The sequence below is a fragment of the Manduca sexta genome, chromosome 25, assembly GCF_014839805.1.
Source record: "Manduca sexta isolate Smith_Timp_Sample1 chromosome 25, JHU_Msex_v1.0, whole genome shotgun sequence".
Classification (NCBI taxonomy): domain Eukaryota; kingdom Metazoa; phylum Arthropoda; class Insecta; order Lepidoptera; family Sphingidae; genus Manduca; species Manduca sexta.
In genome coordinates this window covers 10,499,597-10,517,112 of record NC_051139.1, presented here as the reverse complement: position 1 = coordinate 10,517,112, position 17,516 = coordinate 10,499,597, and the positions used below count along the sequence as shown (strand labels likewise).

The 17,516-nt window shown below is 37.7% G+C and overlaps 3 protein-coding genes across 6 annotated transcripts in view; 2 read left to right on the top strand and 1 right to left on the bottom strand.

Annotated features, from left to right (window-relative positions):
• Nucleotides 1–7,257, top strand: part of LOC115445432 — a 48,609-nt gene extending 41,352 nt beyond the window's left edge. The window contains exons 5-13 of one of the 2 annotated variants that reach the window (XM_030171699.2): nucleotides 60–2,794; nucleotides 3,038–3,247; nucleotides 3,343–3,510; nucleotides 4,039–4,174; nucleotides 4,619–4,825; nucleotides 5,195–5,329; nucleotides 5,562–5,845; nucleotides 6,063–6,232; nucleotides 6,563–7,257. In XM_030171699.2, the coding sequence (XP_030027559.2) occupies nucleotides 60–2,794; nucleotides 3,038–3,247; nucleotides 3,343–3,510; nucleotides 4,039–4,174; nucleotides 4,619–4,825; nucleotides 5,195–5,329; nucleotides 5,562–5,845; nucleotides 6,063–6,232; nucleotides 6,563–6,940 (4,423 nt within the window). In that variant the 3' untranslated portion in view covers nucleotides 6,941–7,257. Of the gene's footprint in view, nucleotides 1–59; nucleotides 2,795–3,037; nucleotides 3,248–3,342; nucleotides 3,511–4,038; nucleotides 4,175–4,618; nucleotides 4,826–5,164; nucleotides 5,330–5,561; nucleotides 5,846–6,062; nucleotides 6,233–6,562 lie in introns of both variants that reach the window. The other variant, XM_030171698.2, reaches the window with a different exon arrangement.
• Nucleotides 7,258–7,382: 125 nt separating this feature from the next.
• LOC115445433 (adenylyl cyclase-associated protein 2) overlaps nucleotides 7,383–17,516 on the bottom strand; it is a 42,675-nt gene continuing 32,541 nt past the window's right edge. For all 3 annotated transcript variants that reach the window (XM_037442608.1, XM_030171702.2, XM_030171701.2), the window contains exons 5-9: nucleotides 13,461–13,613; nucleotides 13,059–13,249; nucleotides 12,197–12,403; nucleotides 8,668–8,811; nucleotides 7,383–8,372 (exon numbers count right to left, since the gene is read on the bottom strand). In XM_037442608.1, coding sequence (XP_037298505.1) covers nucleotides 8,283–8,372; nucleotides 8,668–8,811; nucleotides 12,197–12,403; nucleotides 13,059–13,249; nucleotides 13,461–13,613 — 785 coding nt within the window. In that variant the 3' untranslated portion in view covers nucleotides 7,383–8,282. The remainder of the gene's footprint in view (nucleotides 8,373–8,667; nucleotides 8,812–12,196; nucleotides 12,404–13,058; nucleotides 13,250–13,460; nucleotides 13,614–17,516) is intronic.
• LOC119190531 lies at nucleotides 9,558–11,672 on the top strand. Its single transcript, XM_037442609.1, has 6 exons — nucleotides 9,558–9,636; nucleotides 9,708–9,833; nucleotides 9,905–10,115; nucleotides 10,210–10,490; nucleotides 10,798–11,049; nucleotides 11,420–11,672. The coding sequence occupies exons 1-6, from the start codon at nucleotides 9,577–9,579 to the stop codon at nucleotides 11,630–11,632; spliced, it is 1,143 nt and encodes a 380-aa protein (XP_037298506.1). The 5' UTR covers nucleotides 9,558–9,576; the 3' UTR covers nucleotides 11,633–11,672.

The window sequence follows — 17,516 nt, the reverse complement described above, 5'->3', positions numbered from 1 at the left end:
TAGAAACTTGAACTTAACATTTTCAAAATGTGTGCACTTATATTGATTTTTTATTTCAGTTCCGTGTCAAATATTGAAGAAACCCTTAAGAATGTTTTGATTCACGATATAAATTCAAAACAATCTGCGTTTGGACAAATAAAAATAGACCCTTCTAGTATAATCATTAAGAGAGATCTAGAACATACATATCATTCTGAATCTTATGTTAAAGAAGCTCTAAATGAAAGTATGGCAACAAATCATCAGAAATCCCTAACACCACAAGCCGGGAAAGATAAAACACTACAAACAAGAGTAGGCGTCGTCCGAAAAACTACCGTGAAACCAAGCCAGGGCATAAAGAGAAAAGATCCAGATGAGCCAGATATTGACACTGAAAACATTCCGGTTGTTCAAGGCACATTCCAAATAACTAAAACTGAGGCTGACATAACGGAAAATAAACACAATGCTAGTCCCCCACGCCAAGAGGATAAGTCAAGTCATAAAACGCAGGTTACAAAGGCACCTACTATTAAATCAACCACAACTACTAAAACTCCAACAACGAAAAGTTTTACTAAAGCGACGACAACGAAAAGAGTTCCTACTAGCACACCAAAGACGAGACCCTTTACTATTACATCTACACTTAATGTTAAAACAAGAACAGAACCTACAGTTAAAAAAGATATGGATAAAACAACCAGAAAACCCAACTCAACCCAAAAGACAGTCGCATCTACTACCACCGCATCAACTACTATAAGTACTATGCAAACAACAACAAGCAACGTTTCACAAATTTTATTAGATTTGTTAACCAACGTTAATCATTTTAAAGAATTACCTAAGATTGATACATTGTTTACTGTACCACACGTAGTAGATAATGAGCCATGGCGACCAATAACTCAGCCATATTACGAAACACCAACTAAAGCAACGCCAGTTATTGATACTAGTGACGCCAATGCCGAGGACAGAATGGGGGTTGCAGAAGTCGTAGATGATGTATCTATATTAGAAAGCATTCTTAGTCCAATTCCGCCTGTGCACCATAGAGAAATTACTACTCCGCGCCCAGTAGACATTCATAACGTAGATCCAAATTTGGCTGCAGATATCTACGTGCCGGGTCCTATTTACACTAGTTTTTCTAATCCAACATTTGCTCCGCCTCTAAAAGACATGGAAACATTGGGTTCACACTATCCCAAACCTCACCCTATACCTGTAGATAAAATAAGTAGTGTTGTAGAAGCTTTTGAAGAACCTGATACAGATGAAGACGATGGCAAACCCATGGAGAGACCGCCAAAGGAGAAAGTAACATCTGTTTCATTGAATGTAATGCAGTTAGATCAACGAGAAAACGACACGCACAAAGTTACTGTGCAAGGAGGCTCTATTTTAAAGAAACAAAATTCTTCAACAACTAGTACTACTACCGAAGCCACAACAAGCACAACAACTGTTATTTCAAGCACATTAAGTACGTCTAATCCAACAAAACCTGTGGGAAATATTACATTCGAGAATACTTCTACCACTATAACAAGCCCTTTACCAGTTATTGATACAACTACATCGAAAACTGAGGAAAAGCAATACCTAGAGATTAATAAAGAAAGTTCTACAAGGCGTCCTAATAATAAAGTATCCATTATACCAAGTACAAGTACACCTCACCATACTTGGGAACTTGTAAACACATCTACAAACGATAATGATACCGTGAATAAAAGCACTCCCGAAAAATACTATAATGATACCTTGCAGGCAATAATAACCAGAAATGATGCCGTATTTCCTAACACAACACCAAAATTTCCTGGCAAGGTATCAATTTTGAAAAATTTAACAGATATGATTAAAAAATACTCACAGAGCACTTCAGAAAAACCAGAACGAAATTTAGAGGAAACAGATGCAGACGACTATGACAGTCATAACATTAGTGGTTTTGTAGAGGTAGTTCCTGATGATGAAATAGAAATAACAACTGCGAATGTAATTACATTGTTACCAGCTAAATCTAATTTAGGTGTTAACCGTCCTTTAAGACCTAGGCCTCAGATTAAATCAGAATCTCAGACCAGTAAAGAAAACTTACGTAGCTTTTTTCGTAACGAACCAGAAGCCCAAAAACTTATAAGTGATTTTAGTACGGAAGATGATATACACACTCTTGATTTAAAAGACGAAGCCACCGACAATATTGAATACATATCACCACCTGACTATGAAACTAAAAACAGTGACGATTACATCTCCCCTGAATCTGAAAATTTTAAAGTAATTCAGACAACTGATTATTCTCCCAGTGGTAATAGATTTCCTAAATCTAGTGATGATTTACGTGTTCCAGACGATATGAAGAACGTTAATGCTCCTGAAGGAACTTATAGAGTCTCATATCACGTAACGGGCAGCGTGAGTAGTAAGCAAGCAAATAAAACTTTGAATTTACCTGCCTATGAACTTGCCCTGGAACCTGACATCGTTTTGGAGATACCTTACAATCAAACGAATACTCTAACTATAGATAAATTAAGACAACTTGCTAATCTTGCTACTATATCAGATTCTAATAACAATACGTTATTTCGCACGCCCGGAGGAGTAATATCAACCAAAGCTATACCATCTAGTTACACGTTAAATCAGGCTGGATTTAAGATCTTGACAAAAACATTTAACAAAGTTCAATCAACGAAACATGATGATAACAGTCTTGATAAACCCGAAAAAACGCATAATAAACCGCACAAGTTGCAAAAAGAAAGCGAAGAGGCAACAACTCTAGAAGGTAATTTTGGTTATCATAATAATAAATTAAATATATCTTAAATTAATGTTGTTTTTAGCTTGGTCTCCTACAATCATGTTTAATTAAAAACAGAATTTAATGTGTATTTTTTTTTATGTAGTGACTAAATGGTGACTGCTACATTTCATTGATTTGTTATCGCAACAAAAAGTATAGAGATCACATTCTTAAATTATTGACTCACGACATTTTTTTTCAATTATCATAGTATTATTGTTTCAGACGAATGTAACAGCACAAATACATCGTTTCGTTGCGCTAATGGACTATGTTTGCCACTCACTTCGCGCTGCAACCGTTTACTAGATTGTCCTGGTGGTGAGGACGAACGGTCTTGTTCTTGTGCAGATTACCTGCGAGCAGATTTTGCTCAGTCAAAAATTTGCGATGGAATTGTCGATTGCTGGGACTATTCCGATGAACACAAATGCGGTAAGGCCATTTTACTATTACAATTTAAAATAATTTTATAAAATAGATATCCTTGATTTAATGAAGATTGAACACTTAGCATGTTATCCTTTCAGATTGGTGTAAAGAAGGTCAGTATGTATGTGCAAACGCTCGCCAATGCATAGACATTGGTCGCGTTTGCGATGGAAATCCTGATTGCCCGCTAGGCGACGACGAAAAAAGTTGCGTCACTTTAGCGGACGAACTTAACGACAACGAAGTAATTCCATACAATGAGGAAGGCAAGTTGGTACCAATAATTAATTATTAATTATATTTATAATATAACAATAATAATTATTATATCATCCCTATATTATATACTGTCGCACTGCTAGGTACGGGCTTCCTCTATTACTGAGAGGGATTAGGCCTTAGTTCACCACGCTGGCCTAGTACGGTTTGTTACACTTCCCACACCCTTAAAATTTCTAGAAAGAACTTCTCCGGTATGCGGTTTCCTCGCGGTGTTTTTCTTCACCGTTAAAGCAAGCGATAAATCCCAAAGGATACACACATCATTTTTAGAATAGTCAGAGGTGTGTGCCACCCAATTAGGCCATCGCCGCTTAATAATTTTTACATTTAAATAATTATATTTATAAATGAAAAAATGTTTGTTTTGTTTTATTCATATTTTATATACAATAAACTCTCTGGTTCATCAGTTATAGAAAAATTTTGTTTAATAAATTATACATTTAAATATTCATCAGATACATACTTAATTAAAACAAAAATCTTAAATTTATAATTTTATAATATTTCAGGTTACGTCATGGTACGTAAGCGTGGTGTGTGGGGCAGGCTGTGTGTGGAGAGTTTTGCGGACGTCGTGGAGCAAGCGCATAGCTCCTTAAAATTACCGGACCTCGGCCGAGCCGTCTGCCGCGCCATGACTTTCCAGTAAGATTTTAATAACTTTAAAATATCTACATTTTTCAATCTTTTAAAAATATAAAAAAAAAACAATACGTGGTGAATAAGGCAATTTTTTTTATTTAAATTAATTTTTTTAAATCTGGGCTATGTTGGGAACCAGGCTATGTACAGTCACACTACCTTACAAAGGAGAAGGTCACCTTTATAACCGCAAACAGTAGTCTTGTAAGACTTGTACAAAAACTGGTAATATGGTTTCGGACAGTGTGTATTAGCACAAAATATCAAATGACATTTCATACAAAAAATGTATGTAAAATGTATACGACTATCGTCGCCTGCATCGCAGAGTGCGGTGTTCTACGTATTAGTTAATATGCTTATTATATGCATATATGCGTTTATGTTACGGTGTGCTTTGTTACCTGCCAACCAGCATACCCTCACGGTTCTTATTTGTGCCTGTAGAGATGCAGGATGGGCGCGAGAGGCGCGCGAGGGTCGGCGCTCGAGCGCGCACGGGTACTGGGAGGTGTGGCACAACGCGGCCGCGCGAGCCGCCGATACGCGGCTCACTTTCCGTCGTGCTGCCTGCAAGCGCCGCCGCGCTCTGCGCGTGCGCTGCACACACCTCGATTGCGGTATCAGGCCGCACGCTGACGCGCAACAACCACGGTGAGGATATGGTGTTCATATCGATGTTATGTATCACAGGATTTAATTTACGATCTTTTGGTAAAATTAAATGTATTAATAACACTAAACAGTGATCCCTAGATTTGAAATCATGCAGGTATTTGCATTCTAATTTAAAATATATTATATAATGTATCTGTTGACAACTGACAACAATAAGATTATTTAAAAACGTCAAAAATCAAACAACATTTGTGGCCCTGTATTGATCAGGCGATGCTAGCGGTGCCTCAAAGTAGGTTTTAAATGTTTTCTTCATTGCACTGCTGATAGCGTGTAGTGATGTAGTGTGGGGCCACAAACAGGTTGTTTGCATAGGGTTATGTCTGAATGGGTGCGTCGGAGCAGGGTGGTCGGCGGCGACGCGGCGGCGGCTGGCGCGTGGCCCTGGCAGGCCGCGCTCTATCGCGACGGAGACTTCCAGTGCGGCGCCACTCTCATTCACGCACAATGGCTGCTCTCCGCTAGCCATTGCTTTTACCAGTTAGTACCTATTTAATCTTGTTCTACACTAAATATAAATAAAATATTATGTAAGTAAAAGATTTTAATGCTATTGGTATCTGTTGCAATCAATTCCTATTTGTAGTACCTAAAATAACCAATCATTGATATTTTTTTCAAGTCGTAGGAATATAATATTGTTTTGTCTTAGTCCTTGTCAATATTCTGTATGTGTAGTTTGAGACTTGGTTATTAATCTGTTACGTTGCAGAGCGACGGAGGCGCACTGGGTGGCGCGGCTGGGCGCGCTGCGGCGCGGCGCGTGGCCGCGCGGGCCGTGGGAGCGGGCGGCGCGCGTGCGGCAGGTGGTGACGCACCCGCGGTACGCGCCGCGCGGCTTCCGCAACGACATCGCGCTGCTGCGGCTCGACCCGGCGCCGCTGCACGCGCGCCTGCGCCCCGCCTGCCTGCCGCCCGCGCGACTCGCGCCGCCCGCCGGACAACACTGCACCGTGCTGGGCTGGGGACAACTCTACGAGCACGAACGCGTCTTCCGTATGTGCTCCTTTCTGTTATAAACCCTTCACAAAATCTATATTACAGATTTGGACATGAAATAAATTGGGGCGTGGAATAGTCTACAAAAATATATTTTCTACCATGGTCACCCCTCGCTGACACATCGTGATCTATTATAAAACTTATTCCATATGGTTTTCACTGAAAATATTTTGTATGTCTGAAGTCTCAACAAACATAATTGACCTTCCAGCCGACACATTGCAAGAGGTGGAGCTGCCGGTGATCTCCAGCGCGGAGTGTCGGCGCCGCACGCGGTTGCTGCCGCTGTACCGCGTCACCGACGACATGTTCTGCGCGGGCTACGAGCACGGCGGACGAGACGCCTGTCTCGGCGATTCCGGCGGGCCGCTTATGTGTCAAGTATAACTCGATATTCTTAATATGACACTTATTGTGCCTCGATTATATTGAGATTTGTGGCTTCGCCTGTGCTTCATTATGAAATTTTATTTTCAAATGATTATTTGTTTATATATACTAGTTTATGCAATGCTTGTTAACCAAACAAACCCTACATAAAATATTATTTACGAGACCAAAAAAATGGTCCGCCTAATATCTATATGACCACAAAAGTTATAAATCATCTAAAATTTTGAATTACAAAGCACCGCGTGAGTACATAATGCTCATCATTCTGAGCTCATCATATAATAATTATTTAATGAGTATTGTGGTGTTGTATTCCAGGAATCCGGCCGGTGGTACATTTACGGAGTAACGAGCAACGGGTACGGGTGCGCGCGAGCCAACCGGCCCGGCGTCTACACTAAGGTGTCAAACTACATCGAATGGATCGACTCCGTGATCGCCACATACACGCCGGCACAAAATGACACCGACACCTCCGGCGAATACGTCTCTAACGAAGACTTCTACGCGGATTTAGTGGCGGCAGAAAACAGGAGATCGTCTCGAATCGACTTGTGTAAAGGATACAGATGTCCCCTCGGCGAGTGTCTCCCCGCGTCGAGCGTGTGCAACGGCTTTCTAGAATGTTCGGACGGCAGCGACGAGTGGCAGTGCGACAAGCCCGCGGCGAACAACTCTAGCATAGACCCAGACTAACATGACATTGATTAGTTACTTGTAAGCCAGTACTTATGTAGTAAATTCTGTTTGACTGATAATTTGTAAGTATACAAGTAGTGTAAGTTAATATCTGTCCGTTATTCGTTTCTTGTTTGGTTACAATAAGCCATATTACATTTCTCGGGCTTTGTAAATATAGATTGTTAATGCCACCCGCCCTTTACTGTTAACGATTACACGATAACTGCGACTTATTTATTACAAATTCATGGAGACCCTTTTCCGTTTGAATTATGTGAACCGCGTTCAAATGGACGACGTGAGCCATGTATAAATAAAATATTTATCATGTAGAATGTAATTTTATTTATCGATATCTAACACTCATACAATTTAATGGTTTTGAAATCTATTATTCTAGTTAAATCTACAATATTATAAGACTATTCCCTGGAATAGGTACAAATAATAAAGCAAATTTCTTAAAAATAAATTTAATCTCGACAAATAATTTAACAAAATGCAAACTTGTAATACAATATTTAAACCTTCATAAATAAAGATGGCGTAATAAATAATTACAATTATTATACTTCAAGTCACAATAATAATTACATGAATACAAAACAAACTAATCGTCGATCTGTAAGGTAATACTTCATTTCAATACAAAATTATAAAATAATTACAAATGTTAATTGAACGCAATGTCGCATTTTAAATATATTTGGGATAATTACATTCAGAGTCAAATATGAAATACGATAAACGCCTAGAATAACTATTAGACAAACATTAGACCTCAAGCTCAGACCCAGGTCAAGCTCAACGGGGTTTTAAACAGACAGTGTTACTAGTTAACTAATAGCAAAAGTCGAGAATCGAGATATAAAGCTTTCCTTATACAAACTCGAGACAAACAAACACACGGCTTACAACTAACTTATCCCGTACCGAGCGGTACTCCGTTTAGATATAAATCAACTCCTGCGCAGTATACTCACGTCAATCTATAGCTCAGAACATTCATGAGAGGAAACAACACAAAGGCCCAATAAATACATGACTTAGTTTATCTACGCCATATTAGATTTAATTACATATTTAAAATACTACGATTAAGTGAAGTGAGCAAGAAATGAACAATTACGATGACAAATGTTAATGATCGAATGCACGTCGACACCCGAGAATCATGTTCTAACAACAATGTATAATTATTATTTGTGCTTATTTCAATATGTCGAGGCGGGCGGAGGTGTTCATGTTGAACTAATGAGTGCAACGAATGTATTTGGTGGCGCCCCGACAAGGATCCGTAAATAAAACTAATGAAGAGAGTGAACGCGGGTGACCTCGGGCGCGCATGTCCTGCTGCTTAGCCCTTGTTCTCGACGGGCGACGTCACGAGGCCGGACTGCGAGTTGTTCAGCACCGTCTTGTACTGCTCCGGGATCGGGTGCTCGATCTGAAATACATTACAAACACATCATATTCCTGATCTTCTATAATTTATTAATCAGATAACGATGTTTGGCTTAACTTTTAACTATCCACGTAGTATTACATCAACCACTCAATAGCATTGTAGGAAAAGAAACCAAAAGAGTTAAGTTGAGAACCACCCATTTTTAAAGTTAGTCTAATTAACCTGTCTTTCGGGCTAATAAATTATCTCTATACAGTAAAAACATTTATCAACAATATGGAAGTACTAATAAACATACATAAAACATTTTGCACATTTATAAAATTATACTCACGAAGTCACCGTTGTTCTTGGGCACGAGCACGTTCATCTCCGAAGACTTGGAGCTGACGATCTCCACGCCGAGAGAGTCCGGCGACAAGTAGATCTGGCACCCGTCCGTCTTGTCGATTGAAATCGTTGGCACCTTGCCCAACACCTGGACAGTACACATACGTACCAATCAAACATAGATTATAAAAGTTTGGAAATTAAATAGCATACTATAAATTATAACAAAATATGTTTGATAAAATTTGTAATAAAATTGACAACTGTATTTCTAATAAAATTTACAGACAGTATAATTAAAATTCAAATTGATTAAGTTGTTATGAATAACTTAACTGTCGTATAAATTTTCCGGCAAATTCTCAGTTCAGTTACAAGAAATTAAGAATTATATTTAAATTAAAAACAGTATCGATGTATGCGAGCTGATTCTGAAATATTCGGTAATGTAATTAATTTAAATATTATTCTAAGTCTAATAAACTGATTTTATTTCAGACTACACATAAATAAAACGTATTTTTATACTTTCGTGTAAAGACAAGACAACAAATAACATTTCAAATCATAAAATCTTCTTATTACTTCTGTCAACTTGATATGTCTGACGAATCAAAAAAGAAATACTTTTGTCATTGTCAACTTTGCTGTTATTTCGAATATTTTTGTCCAGTAACTGCTTAATTACTTTTACAATTAATTAAATTCCCATTTTTGATTTACATGCTTTGTTTTTAGATGCTCAATATTTTTTAGAATATTTATACATGTTGAGCGCAATATTGGTTCTAGACAAATTATGAATTCTGAGGGCAGTGCGCCGGTAGAAACGAAGGATGGAATGATTAACGGGGCGTCCTGGTGCTTGAATCAATATGGAAACACTATTTTACATCAATACGGGGTTCCGTTTATGCAGTTTTTGATAACTTTTATTTATGCAATCTATTTACGATTGACTTTGATCAACGTGGTAAATATTTTAACACTCGTTTGCATTTGATACAAGCGTTTCACATAAACTCACTGCAAATGTTTTCGTAGGCAATATTTGGTCTGAAATATGTCCCCACTGCTATATACATGTATTCTTTGGTAAAAAATGTTTACGTGACATCGCGAGCTAGACTGAAGAAAAAACAAAGCGATTTAGAAGACATGCAATTACAGGTAAGTAAAATAAATACAAAGACAAAAATACAATTGCCAAGCATAATTTATCGTATATATTTTTAAAATAGATTCAGATAATAAATACGAAATTATCTGTTCGCGACGCGGAGTTTATGGAGCGGGCAGAGATGTTGCGACGCGGAACCGAGAGACTTAGGAAAGTCAGACTGCGTGTGCGAGAAGTCATTGCAAGCGACGAATCTTTGAGGCATGTTTTAGAGAACGCTGAAATGTGGGATAGCGAAAACGAAATAAACTCACACTCCACACCACAGGAAGGTCAGGAAACTATAACTAGTATCAATATAGTCGTACATTTTATAGACGCCATCTCCATTTGGCAAATACGCTACAGGTAGAGCGATACTTTCAGAGCGTGAATACATTGTTGAATTATTGAAGGAGCTGCACTGCGATAAGGTCGCTATTTCCAAACGACAAACGGACAAAATGGATTGTGGGGAACGAGCTCAATCCGAGCCAGACACGGGCGACAATAGCGTGTACTCGTCACTGAGCGACGTCGATATCCGCCAGGACTGCCGCGTCAAGATTGTGAAAGTAACCAATGTTTACAAAGTGGCTTACCTGAAACATTTCATCAAGCAAAAACGTCTCCGTCGGGCTAACAGACAAGCCGTGTTGAAGAAAAAGGTTAGAAAATTTATATTGAGCTAATATTTGCTGTTTGTAATTACAAAAATAAACTATAAAAGCAATTACAGTACTATGGACCTGTTCCACAACTTCTGAATAAAAGCTACCCTTCACATAAATCATAAGCCGAACCAATATAAAAGTCACACTCCAATAACAATAATATTCTTTTTAATAAATAGTAATAAAATGAGTACTATCTACATTAGATGCTTAATAAAACTATCAAATAAAATTTACTTGTAACTTATGACAGAGGCCCTTATTATGTGACGATAACAAAGCAAGGATGCTTAATTTATAGATGGAAAGCATAAAGAAACTGCTAGAAGACTGGCAAAAGACACTTAACATGGTGATTAATAATAAATTGGCTTTCCTGGACGCGCATCCGTTAGACCTCGCGTCACAAGACGCCCGCGGTGACTACTCCAAGCCGCGCGAATCAGACTCCGATAGTGACTTGAGGAACAGTAGTAACGATTTGTGTTTCGACGACGAGTACAGTTTAAGTTGGGCGCAGAATCCATATAGACCTTACGGATACGGTTTTGAGGTACTTGATTATATTATGTTACATACAATAAGTATTTCCAACAGTAAACAAATTTAAAGAATAATGAATTAGAAAATCACTCATCGATGTGGTTTTTAAAGTGGTTTTTATTATTTACGTTTATTCTATAAATTATCACATAAGAACATCGATACACATTTTTGTCACGGACAACGACCTGAGGGAAACTTTTTCATTTAATAAGTAAATTTGGCTTCTTCGCAACTTTGACACCTTCTAAAAAAACTTATAACAACAAATTTGCAACCGCTACGACTGTTCTTTATTCTTTTGACGGGATGGAAAATATGATACATAATAAATATTATCTAGGTCAAGAAAATATATTCAATATGTGGTATATTTTTAGGATGCCCCGAACACGGCCGTATCAAGAGAACACAGCCCGAAGGATTTCGGCGACATCAAATATTCTGGACTCAATCTTCACCCGTGCGATTACGGCGTAAAAAGCTCCGCCGTGTTGTCCTCCATTATCGAAGAAATCCATGACCAAAGAGCTGACGAGATCAAAAGCGAGGCGGGGGAAGAGAGCGATTGCCGTGACTTCGTCGCTATATGATGTTTTTGAATGAATTTTACAATAAATTGCATTAACTGTTTGCATTTTATTTAATTTAGTGTTGTTGTTAGACTCGATGTGTGGTCAAGCGTGTGGCGCGTCGTTTCTTTAGCAAGATATTATGTCAAAAAACACTACGAGTGTAAGTTTGTCCACATTTATAATTATGCATTTGCAAAGAATAAAGTTGGATAAAGGAATTATTGTCTATTCTGCTAATCAATCGGGCACATCTGATGATCGTATTTGTCTCGATGGGTACACGAAAGGTGATTATCAACAAAGACTGTCGAGTCTTCATAGCAATCACACAGATCTGTCACAGCTTCTCTATTTTGTAAATTTTTCGCCTTCACACATCCACAATACTATCTTAACTCATAGTCACAACTTGTTTATAATTTTAATCCCGACATGAAAGCCGCATATCATGAGACGTAACAATGGACCGACCTGCATCTGCACGGACTGGCAATTTTTTAACTCATAGCCATAATTTTGTTTATAATATCTGAGCCCCGACATGAAAGCCGCAGGTCGTTAGAGAGGTAACATTCGACCGACCTGCATCTGCACGGACTGGCAGTTGACGAACTCGATGCTGGAGACGAGGTTGTCGAACACGACGGCGCACTTGGTGCAGGAGTCGAGCACGACGCCGTTGACTTTGCCGCGCACCGTCAGCGCAGACTCGCGGCAGCGGTACATGTACACCACGTTGTTCATGTCCGCGTTCTCCACCACTAGGTCCGGGTTGCCCTTCTGGTATTCCTGTGGGAGAACATTTTGAATATGTTTTATTGTGTCTTATTACGTTTGGACGAATGATAAAGGATGCGTCTGGTGCGATCTTTCCTTTCTGATAACGTGTTATTCAATATAAAAGCAAATGATCATGGGCACCTTTACAAAAACTATTGTAGTGTGCGTCCAACAAGTTTTAAGATTTCCTTATGTGTACGTTCATAATACAAAACTGTATAGTATGTGTAATGCACTTTCTTTGTAGCAGTTACATTGACATAAAATGACAGGATTTTTTATTCGCGGCTAAAAGCACATGGACACGTCCTTTCCAGATGGCCTATGGATCAACGTAACGATGACTAGTTTCGACTGTCTTGAACATCAACCCTTTGATTTCTCACACCTACTTAATCTGGCATCAGTTAAACCCGTTGTCGTATTGTGCGCTAATTTTTTGTTTGGTTTTATGGAAGGTAACGTAAACAAAAAAAATGGTTACACACTGATCCACAGAATGTATTGAACTGATATACAAGGAAGTATATAGGGTTAGAAATATACAATAGACGGCAATATTGAACACACTACCGCGTGGGGGGGAGGGGGGTATGTACGAATGTACTTAAACTTAATATAAACAAGTCGCTAGGCGTGTATTGTAACAGTGTATGGTACTCACAATGAGCCACTTCTTGCCGTCGCGCATGAAGACGGGCGGCTTGTCGGGCAGCGCGCCGGCGCCGGGCTGCGGCAGCGGCTTGTGCACGCCGCCCGCGCCGCCCGCCCCGCCGCGCACCGGCGCCGGCGCAGGCGCCTGCCGCAGCGACGGGTTCTTGTGCGTCTGCATGTCAGCAGTCACCTTGCGCAGAGCTGCACAGAGACCACCATCATATCAGAACATACTGCACTCAAAACGTTCACAGCCTCTGCATTCATAGCGTACTACATCAGCGGAAAGTAAAATTTGCCATGTCGGGCTCTATTTTTTTATAATAGCCAAACATAGCAGTATACGCTGCATTCTGCAATATCCGGTGTGTACGTTCACTACGTACTGTTTAGTTTAGAACAAAGTACTCACTGTTGGTAATACCCTCGCCCTGATTGATCTCTGCGAACAGAGCGCTGCGGTCGTCGATGGCCATATTGGCGAAGTCAGTGTCGGGCAGCGCGGGGGGCGGCGGGGGCATGGCGCCCGGCGGCGGCGGGGGAGGGGCCACCGCGCTACCCTTACCTACAAACCAACACATTCACAATTAATATATTTGCTAAACAGATACATCCAAATTTAAAATTACCTCGTCAGGAAGATGCATCGCTAAAGAACTGATACGGTATAGGCACGCCTAGTAACTAAGTAGGCTTACTAAAAACTAAGTTTACAGGCTTTATTATATTACTTAGGGCCTGTTTCACAAGCTTTAAGTAAATTTTATTTGACAGTTAGAGTATTATGTAGATATTACTCATTTTATTACCACTTATTTGGGAGAATAGATTAGAGTATGACTTTCGTATTTCGTATATTTCGTACTTAAGTATTTACTCAAAAGTTGTGAAACAAGCCCTCAATGTATAGAAAAATTTCGAACGCACAGTCAGACATTGAACGATTTGCCAATGAGATAATTCAACATAATAAAATAACCATCCCGAAACAACAATGTGAATCTAAGAATATATACAAGATGAATTATTAACGTTTATTGAACGACAATCCGACAATCGCTTTCGTTTTTTAACTCTTTTACCGAAAAAGCAATAACTGCGATATTTGACGTGGGTAGAGTTTGTATGACAGAATAACATCATATGGTTTATTTTTATCCCGGGAATATTGATAATAATATTATAGTATGTAAATGTAATAATATGACAACTGACACTGAATACATCATAAACGACTATTTTCGAAGCTTCATAACGTATGAAACGTATACATAATTTTAATAAAAAAGCATTATTTCGCAGATAAGCTAATAGCACAAGAAATTTCACTGAACATCTTTCATCCCATTTGCCTTCTCACAATTGAATCCTTAGTTTCTCATGTGTATAAATTATGAAATCGTTTGTGTACAAGTGAAGAGAAATGTCAAAGGGCACGAATCTGGCTGGAGGTCGGCACGAATATTACATTCGCTTACACAGGCATCATTGGGTCCTGAATATTAAGTAACGTTGAATTTTTTATTCAAACACTATTTTAAATATTTGCTACACGCTGAAATGAATACGGCTCCGAATATATTAGAAAATATATAAGCTTGGAATTTAAGAGTACAACTAAATTAGATAATGTTTGGTATAACCGTTGTAAAATACTAGGATAAATCCTACAAGGTTACCTATTATGTATTCATGACAAGTCTAATATTCAGTACCTTACGCAGACCGAGGTTAATAAATAATAACCTATCCCTAGTTCTGTAACTTCCGATGGAATTTTCAATTTCCGAATAAAGATTAATGATTCAAAATCGATTGATAATATGGCTTAACAATTCAAAATCTATCCATATTGAATTCTGACTAATCTTAAATCCTTACAGCATTATACATATATTCAAACTGATACATATTTTACATTGATTATTTTGATATAACAATTATGAATAGTTTTGACATCGCGAAGATGAACATACTTATTATTTGGAAAATTCACACCATTACTTCACGTATAAGCCAATACAGTATCAATAACCTAAACATACATTCCATTCTATAAGTAATTTTTACGGCATTGGTAAACATTAGTCAGCATGAATTAAGTCCAACGCAAAATAATTGTTGTGGTTGATAAATACCTTACCTACAGCACTTCGTTCTCGGAAAACATTTTAACAAAATTTATATTGTGCTGAGATGAATTTTACAACTTCATCGAATGCGGTGGGCGAGCGTCGAGGGATTTCAGCGTGAGTTTAATTGAATCGGTCATTTCAAAAACCACTTAAGTCACATTTTTTCCAACATGCGTTTTTTTGCAGAAAATGCTTCCTCAAAGGTAACTTAACAACTTCTATTTCACTTCCATCAACTAAAGCCTATGATTTGAAAGTGCCCATCAATAAAAAAAAATAGATGATTTAAAACAAGTTGAAAATAGCATTCTGGAAGAGCATATGCCATTTTATAACAACATTTTTAGCTGGCCAACTGCAATTATTGAAAATAATCCAGATGAGAATGATGGAGAATATGACTATGTACCATAAAAATATTAAAAATAACAAGTTAATGTATCTAAAATGTTAATAAGATTATTTTGAAGTGCAATTCTTAATTATAAGCAATAAAAAATATGATTACTGCGATTGTTTTGCTTAAATTATATGTCACTAAACCTATTCCTTGCTAAAACAACATAAGTCAAGAACTGTTTTTTCAGATGTTTTTCATTATTTCTATTAATAAACTGTAAAGATTATACGCTATTTTAATTTCTTATCACTCAAATACTAAACTAAACATTAAAAAGCCCTTTAAAACTCATTTGTTTGTGTATGAAACAGTTTTTATTGATTTCTGAAAAATTATAATTCTGTGACTTATGAGATTTTTGAAATGACCGATTCAATTTAAAAGTAACCGCAGTACGAAGAGCTAGGGCGTACCCAAGCACCGCCATATTACATCGCTGCTTGTTATATTATTTTACAAATAAGTAAAAAGTTGTTTTTGTAAGCATAAACACCTGGTTTCGTCACTAACTATAATATAAAATATTGTTCTGGTAATGTATTAGACTGACTTGTTGCTAGTAATAATTCAATAATGACTGTTACTATTGTGTTACTTGATAGTTGTAGCTATGTAAAAATCGTGATCAACCACACCTCAAATTGGGTAATTTTGACATTGCGTTACTAAATACTTATCTTCTTGAAGATAACACTCTACTATAATTTATTCGAAACGTAGACTTGAAGTAAAAAAATATAAGTTGGAACAAAATAAATATTAAAAGTAATTTTAATTGTAGACACCTTTATGGCAGTCGTACTACTCTAAAGAATTCGTCGCAGCGGCAACAACATACTTTCACAAATACTGTCACAAACACATATTCGCAACTAAACTATAAAATTATTAAAAAGGAAAACTGGGATTGTTGGTGAACATATTAATTATTCATGTATGATTTTTGGCAACAATGTTATCAAAGAGAGAACAAGTATGTGGTGTCATCTATTAAAGCAATATCAAAATGACCCCGTATTTTATAAATACCATAACCCCACTATAATAAAATAGTATTTGTGTGGGTATATGCGATTTACGACTCCCTGGGGCTAAAGTTCACAACGTTTAGAAAACCTCTATAGAAAAATCTACATAAACTTTCTTCATCCTTATTCTGTTTGCTGTTATGCAACAACTTTATAAAATTGTTGCTCAGCTCCATCTCAGAAATAAGGCACAGTTCACGTAAAAACGTTTTCGACTTGTATAAAATGTCAACTTAGTCATTCCTGCCCTGAAACCATACTGTTTCTTCCATCGGACTATAACCAAAGATTTCTCATAAAATGGTTCTATTTTGTTTGCATATTGCAGATTTTTTTTTATATTAGTATGAATACAAGTTAGATTGCCGACCGGCCGTAAACACAAAGTCAAGTATATTTTGTAACATGTGTAAGAAGGATGTTAAGCCGACCCCACGCGGATTCCTATCACCACATAAAGATTTCGGTCCTACCTAGACCCATATGACATCATGTAATCTGTAGAAGAATTGTCTAGTTTGTATTACGGTTGTGTAAATAAAGATCATGGTATAACACTAATCAAGGTCGTGTTCACGCCATAAAATAAAACACAAATCCCAAAGTGATACTTATAAACTTATCAAATATTAAATACGTGCTTTGGTCATAAGGTATTTTACCAAAAAGGCCTTATTCGTTCAGCCACTCGCCTAATGTCAACACGTGGTTAACATAATACTTAGAGCGTTTTTCCATGGACATCCGCGGGACACGACTAATAGACGCGACGACACGATACACAAACGACTCTAGACACCACCTATCGTATAATTTAGACGAGAGAAAATTTCAGTAACCATGTTGCAGTATTCACGTATAAGAGCTCATCACCGTACTTACGCTGTTCCGTCCGCTAGGTCAAA

What these genes read in the sequence shown, in the direction of transcription:
- LOC119190531 (XM_037442609.1), top strand. Translation starts at nt 9,577, where the DNA reads ATGCAGTTTTTGATAACTTTTATTTATGCAATCTATTTACGATTGACT. An exon ending in TAGAAGACATGCAATTACAG is followed by an intron (nt 9,834 to 9,904) that starts GTAAGTAAAATA and finishes TTTTTAAAATAG; the next exon opens with ATTCAGATAATAAATACGAA. An exon ending in CTTACGGATACGGTTTTGAG is followed by an intron (nt 11,050 to 11,419) that starts GTACTTGATTAT and finishes GTATATTTTTAG; the next exon opens with GATGCCCCGAACACGGCCGT.